Source organism: Aegilops tauschii, chromosome 7 (assembly GCF_002575655.3).
Source record: "Aegilops tauschii subsp. strangulata cultivar AL8/78 chromosome 7, Aet v6.0, whole genome shotgun sequence".
NCBI lineage: Eukaryota > Viridiplantae > Streptophyta > Magnoliopsida > Poales > Poaceae > Aegilops > Aegilops tauschii.
The window spans coordinates 484026391-484033463 of NC_053041.3; the positions used below are offsets into that span (position 1 = coordinate 484026391).

General features: G+C 57.4%; 1 protein-coding gene across 1 annotated transcript; it reads left to right on the plus strand.

Moving 5' to 3' along the window:
* Positions 1-4798: 4798 nt before the first annotated feature.
* LOC109740663 (uncharacterized) lies at positions 4799-5909 on the plus strand. Its single transcript, XM_020299717.3, has one exon. The coding sequence runs from the start codon at positions 4877-4879 to the stop codon at positions 5669-5671; it is 795 nt and encodes a 264-aa protein (XP_020155306.1). The 5' UTR covers positions 4799-4876; the 3' UTR covers positions 5672-5909.
* Positions 5910-7073: the final 1164 nt, after the last annotated feature.

A 7073-nucleotide genomic window follows, 5' to 3' on the forward strand; every position in this document is an offset into this window, starting at 1 on the left:
ACCTTGATGGGGTGGCCCTGGAAGTAGTGCCGCAACTTACGCTAGGCCACCAAGAGTGCGAGCAAGAGCTTCTGAGGCATGGGATATCGTTCCCTTGCGTCCCGCAACACCGTGCTGACGAAATACACCGGGTGCTCGATGAGAGCTGGCGCGTTGGTGAGGCTCGTGTCTTGCGGAAGCTGGGGCGTCTCCTGAGGTAGTGGAGTTCCCGACGCTCGATCGCTTGTCGGGACCTCGGCGGCGTCGTCCTGCCGGGATTGGTCCTCTGTTGCTGCTACGGCTCTTGCGGCGCCTTCCTGATCTTGCGTCATCTCGGCCGGCGACGTAGCTCGACGCGACGCGCCTTTGGCTTGGCGCTCTTCCCGAACCGCCACCAGAGCCGCGCTGGCAGAGTACGGGGTGGCAGCAAGGTAAAGCACTAGGGGCTCGAGGGGCCGTGGTGCCACCATCACCGGTGGGCTGGTCAGGTATCTCTTGAGGTCTTGAAAAGCTCGGTCGGCCTCCGGGGTCCATTCGAACGGGCCCTTCTTCTTCATCAGCTTGAAGAAGGGCAGGGCGCGCTCTCCCAGCTTGGACATGAAGCACCCCAACGCAATTACCCGACCAGCCAGCTTCTGCATTTCCTTAAGGGTCTGCGGTGGGCTCATGTCTTCAATGGCCTTGATCTTTTCTGGGTTCGCCTCGATCCCTCTATGGGATACGAGGAAAACCAGCAGCTTGCCGGAAGGGACGCCAAACACGCACTTCTCTGGGTTAAGCCGCAAGTTCATCTGGCGTAGGCTCGCGAAAGTCTCCTCCAGATCTTGGATCAAAGTTCTCGCCTCCCGAGACTTCACCACAATCTCGTCGACGTAGGCCTCCGCGTTTCTCCCGAGCTGCCGCCCTAAGGCGATGCGCATCAACCGCTGAAAGGTCGCGCCCGCGTTACGCAGTCCGAAAGGCATGCAAGTGTAGCAGTACACTCCACACGGAGTCAAGAAGGATGTCTTCTCTACATCTTCTACCGCCATCTTGATCTGGTGATACCTTGAGAATGCATCTAGAAAGCACAACTGGCCGCACTCGGCGGTGGAGTCGACGATCTGGTCGATGCGTGGAAGCGGGAACGGATCTTGGGGGCAGGCCTTGTTGAGGTTGGTGAAGTCGACGCACATCCGCTCCTTCCCGCCTTTCTTCGACACAACGACAGGGTTTGCCAGCCACACGGGGTACCGGACCTCGCGAATGGCACCCGCCGCCTCTAGCTTGCGGGTTTCTTGGACAATGAAGGCCTGCTTCTCCATGGACTGTCGTCTCGCCCGCTGCTTCACAGGGCGTACACTGGGGCACACCCTCAAGTGATGCTGAAACACCTCTCTCGGGACCCCCACCAGCTGCTTGGGTTCCCATGCGAATATCTCCTTGTTTGCGCGCAAGAACTTCACCAACGCTTCCTCTTGGTCTGGGTCGAGGTCAGCACCTATGGTAAAGGTGGCTCCTGAGGACCCGTCCTCATCGACCGGCACCTGCTTGGTTTCTGCCTTGTCTTGGGTGAACAGCAGCTTCTTCTTGGTTGGCGCGGCTCCCTCGGCCTCGGAGGTGCCTGCGCCGACGGGCTGTGCCACCGCGGCGGTCTTGAGGGCAAGCCTGAGCGCCGTCAGGGCCTCCTTGGCGTCCCCCTTGATGGTGAGGACGCCTTTTCTCCCAGGCATCTTCATGAGGTTGTAGGCCGGATGGGTCGCTGCCATGAACTGGGCCAGAGCTGGGTACCCAAGGATGGCGTTGTACGGGAGGCCGATGCGGGCGATGTCGAAGTCGACCAGCTCGGTGCGGTAGTTGTCGCGCGTGCCGAAGGTGACTGGGAGGCGGATCTGCCCCAGGGGGTGGGCGGTGCCGCCGCCAACTCCTGAGAAAGGCTTGCTGAGGCGGAGCCGCTCGAGCGGGACGTGAAGAAGGCTGAAGGCCTCCATGGAGAGCACGTTGAGGCCGGCGCCTCCGTCGACGAGGGTCTTGGTGACAGCCATGTTGCAAATGGTGGGCGTGCAAAGCATCGGGAGAATACCCAAGCCAGCGGCGGTGACGGGGTGGTCTTCTGAGTCGAAGGTGAGGTCGGCCTCGGGCGCCGCCCAGCCTGGCGGAGCCCCGGGCGCTTGGTAACGGTGCCGATCTGGCGAAGGAACGGCTTGATATGGCGATCTGAGGGCGGCGCTTGAGAGCCACCTAGCAGGGCCGCAACCGCGTGGTGTGCCGGTGCCGCGTAGCACGCAGTGAAGAGGCCGCGCAACTCCTCCCAAGATGCCACCGTGGATCCGGGGAGGCTGAGCAGCCAGGCGCGCGGTGCGCCGGTGAGGGCCATGGGAAGCCAGTTGGCCATGACCGTGTCGTCACCCCCGGCCTCGAGGACGGCCTCCTTGTATGCCAGCAGGAAAGCTGACGGGTCCGCCGCGCCGTCGTAGCGCGGCGGCATCTCCGGCTTGAACTTGGCGGCCATTGCACCTGTCGCAAGGCGGGGGCCAGGGCTCGGAGCCCCCTGCCCCCATCGTCGGCGTCAGCCGTCGGAGCCGGGAGCGGGACGCCTGCCATGAGGGTGGAGCGCGGTGGTGGCGGAGCGCAGATCGACGGAAGGAAAGCTACGACGCACCCCTACCTGGCGCGCCAAATGTCGGATCACGGGTTCCGGCAAAACCCTCAAGGTTCGAATTCTGGGGTGCGCATGAAGATCTCCCCCTACTGATCCACGTCCTAGCTTCGCTAAGATCTCAAGGACTAACTCGACGAACTCGCAACACAAAGGACACAAGATTTATACTGGTTCGGGCCACCGTTGTGGTGTAATATCCTACTCCAGTATGATGGTGGTGGATTGCCTCTCAGGCTGAGGATAACAGTTACAAGGGGAAGAACAGCCTCCTGAGGTTGAGGTGTTCTTGTGCTTGGTGGGTATGAGGATGGAGAATTGAACCGATCCCTTCCTACTGTGGTGGCTAGTCCTATTTATAGAGGCCCTGGTCCTCTCCCCAAATATTGAGCGGGAAGGGAGCCAACAACGGCAAATTTGAAAGGGGACAGCTAGTACAGCTTATCCTGACAAAAGCAGTCTTCGCCTGCAAAAGGCTCTGGTGGTGACGCCGCCTTGGGCTCCATGGTGACCTCCGTCCTGCTGGTCTTGGTCTCGTTGCACCGATATGGAAACATTTGCTCGACGCCTCGGTACTCCTCGTCTGCGCTTACTTCCTTAGAACCAAATAGGAAACAAGGACACTGTGCGCGCTGGCGCCCGCCTGGTCTCGATCGTCATGGCTCACGTCACGAAAGCCTCGCGAGGTTTGCCTTGCCTTGATCTCTCCGTCCCTCGCGAGCTAACCTGGTGAGGCCGCCCCTGAGGAGGTCTTGTGTCGTCCGCCTCGCGAGGGTTTTGAATGCCTTGTTGATGAAGATGGGCCATACGGGCCCGCTCGCAGAGCCACGCCGTGGGCCGCAGGCAGGCAAGTCTGGGGACCCCCGTTTCTAGAACGCCGACACCGACCTCGCCCGCGTCGAACGCTGCTGCTAGACAAGGAGGTCGCCATGGGGAGTGCGTTCGTCGTGCCGCGGTTTGCAGTGGCGCTCGTCGTCGCGGCCCCTACAACGTGGAGTGGGATCTACACTCGAATTTTGTTTTCTACAACAAGGTGTTTTAAAACCATTCACAAGAAAAAAACGATTTTGAAAGTTTCTGCAACAACAACTTTTGGCGGGTTTTTTGAACAAGACATGTGTTGCAAAAAATACTGCACCGAATATTGTTGCAAAGATGGTTGATCGTGGGCAGATCAGATGGTTATCAACAACTCTGTTCAATGGACATGGAGGTGGTCGATCATTCGTCGTCGCCCTTTCTTTTTTGCGAGAACCAAACAATGTCCTCAAGCACTTTCTTCTCTTTGTTCTTTATTCTTTTTGCGAAATTTCTCATAGCTCCTTAATAACCCTCTACTTTAGACGTCTATCTACCTAGCATTCGTTAAGATAGATATGAGACGATAAAGAGCACTTAACATCCCTTATGCTTGGGTCCCGAAAGCTCAGCTGATGGGTGCGTCAATTCCTGATAAGAGTCTTCGTTATTTTCGCACATGCATCCCAAAATCACGTACTCGGCGAACTATACGCAGGTGATGCATGTTCCGATGGATCTACTCCAGTTTGGACGGGTCGGTTTCAGATGACAAGAATGGGCCAACTGTTAGTTATACTCAATGTGGAGCTGGGGCCTGTCTCGTACCGTGCGATCACAGGGAACATGGACGAGTCAGCAGGAAAGCAACCCCTCTTCTGCCTGGTGGTCCTCGACCAAGTCACCTCAATATCTGCTAAACGACATGGATGGCTTGGTTTCGAGCTCGCGTCTCATCCATTTTTAGCTGCCGCTTCGCTTCACCTGTGGATCCGTCGTAAAAATGCCACAAATGCACCATAATCGGCCGTGTTCTCTATTGTTAGGGAGTGTCTTCAGAAAGCCTGATGTAATGTGTCCTCTTTTACATGGAAGGGAAATTGTGTAGATAGCAACTGCATCGCCTGCACAGAATGACACGTACGCCGGCACCAGCGTACGAAATACCGCAGAGAATTTCCGACCAGGCGACACGGCCACAGGCATCAGCCGAGATCGTCAGCACATGCTCGTACAATATACGTGACGGCCAAGTAGTCTCAGAAACTTCTACGCCCGCACGTTGCCCGCGTGCACCGTGTAATTGCACACCACCGGACCGGCCGACCGACGCGCTCGGCTCTGCTAGACTAGACGGGGCTGCGTTTTGCATATAAAAACCTCGCCTGCCGCCGCTCCCAACGCCCACCGCAGCCAGTCCCGTCGCGGAACCCAACGCGCGCGCACCCTCTCTCCCCCCGAATGGAGCGGCAGCCTCGGCCGCAGCTGGCCGTGGCGGAGGAGGCCATCGCGCTCTACGACACCTACTGGTTCCACCGCCTCGTCCTCAACGCCTACTCCCCTCCCGCGCCCCAGCCGCCGCCGCCGGCGCCTGAGCGCGAGCAGCCGGAGCAGGCGCCGGCGGAGGAGAGCAAGAGCGAGCTGCGGCGGGCCCCGTCCGGGCTGCAGCGGCACCGCAGGACGCGGAGCGACGAGGCCAAGGCCGCCGCGTTCCACGGCCAGCTGGAGCCGCTCAAGATCCCCAACGGCCACCGCGCGAGGCTCGAGACCATCCTGTCCGGGAAGGACGGCCTGGCCGCGCCGGAGCCGCTGCCCGAGCGCCGGAGGCCGGAGGCGCGGCGGCCCGGCGGGAGGAGGCGGAGGAGCCGCCGCGGGCGGAGCCTGTCGGAGCTGGAGTTCGAGGAGGTCAAGGGCCTGCAGGACCTCGGCTTCACCTTCTCCGAGACCGACGTCGACGCCGAGCTCGCGTCCATCGTGCCGGGGCTCAGGCGGCTGCGCGCGGAGGAAGAAGCCAGAAGAGCCAAGGCGGCGGAGGCGGCGGCCTGCGCCGAGGAGGAAGCCTGCAGGAACAGGGCCGCCGCGGAGGCCTCCGACGCGGCGCCGAGGAGGCCGTACTTGTCGGAGGCGTGGGAGGACGAGGAGACGGAGGTGAGGCGGGTGCTGAGCAACTTCAGGATCCCGGCCGCCGCCGACGGCGCTGACCTCAAGGAGAACCTCCGGCTCTGGGCGCACACCGTGGCCTCCGCCGTCCGGTGACTGCTTTGACCAAGAGCCCACCTTTTTTTCCCTTATGCCGTGCAGTGGGTGGAATGATGAACTGTAAATATTTTTTGCCATGTGCATGCGCATCTTTTCAAGATATTCTAGCAGCAGCCTGCGTTAGTTTAGTCACGACAGTGTAAAATGTATTCAACGTTCAAATTCACGAACATGTAACTGAATATAGGCTCTTGCAAGCAACAAAGAGGAAATGTGAAAATATTGAACCGGTTGACAGGCTGATCTGATATCATTGTTTGCGCGTCAGTGCCAAGAAAGCATTTCCGGTTGCTTTGAAGCTAAGAATTCTTGCATAATTCCCTGTGAGCTTTTATCATGTTGACATGACGTGATTGGGACGAACAATCTAGAGCTGGGTGCCGTTGATTTGTGGAAACCGAGGAAATAAAATGATTCCATGCTGCCTCCCATGGTTTTGCACTTTTCACATCCGCCACAAGGCTCTCGCTCTATGGATTCCTTTTGGGAACCTCTATGCAGGTTAATCACGTGACGACGTGCGGTCGATGGTATGTATCATTGGCTTTGCTAATTTATATTGCGAGTGGTTAGCACATTTTCCAGGAGTGCTAAAGTATTCACGAGATTAGCGCACGTGAACTGTGCGATGCACGCAGCGGATAGTAATTCTCTGTTGCTTGTAGGGTTTTTTTTTTTTAGGAATGAAGCCACTTTATTAATCAAATTCCACAGAAGGTGGGATACAAACTGGATCATGTGGCTGGCCAAGCCAAACATGACGACCCGGAGCTAGGTTTCTAGCAAATTTTGCTAACCTATGAGCTTCGACATTAACACTACGACTTTCAAAAATAAAGTTACAAAAAAAGGGGGCCGATCTAGATTTTATCTCATGAATGATTGCTCCGTGGTGACCATTGCTGCCCTTCATGATGTCTTCCATCACCTGCTTGCAGTCGGAAGAGATGATGAATCTTTGGAGATGAAGATCTTCAGCAAGAAATAAAGCTTCCCGGCAGGCTATCGCCTCCAACGTCACTGGGTCACTGACTCCATACACAACTAGCGCTGAGCTTCCCAAAAAGTTGCCGTGGCTATCCCTGCAGACCGCTGCTGCCGACCCACCTCTTTGGGCGCGTACGCCCGCGTCCACGTAAATCTTAGCATAATTTGCCGGAGGAGCTCTTGGTCGATTAGTGGTTCCTGGTTGCACATTGGCCACTCTCCGCTGTGTTGGTTGTTTCGATCGCACGACGTTCAAGTCTGCAATAAATCGAGAGATGAAAGATTGTATTGCATGTGGAGATTGGAATATAGCTTCATGGATGGCTTTCCTCCTAGAAGTCCAGATTGCCCAAAGGGTAACTGCAGTTAGCACAAACTGATCATGCGATAGTGTTTCTAGTAGCGAGAAAAG

Bases quoted from the DNA above. Each gene is read 5' to 3' on its own strand.
- LOC109740663 (XM_020299717.3), top strand. From the start codon at position 4,877: ATGGAGCGGCAGCCTCGGCCGCAGCTGGCCGTGGCGGAGGAGGCCATC.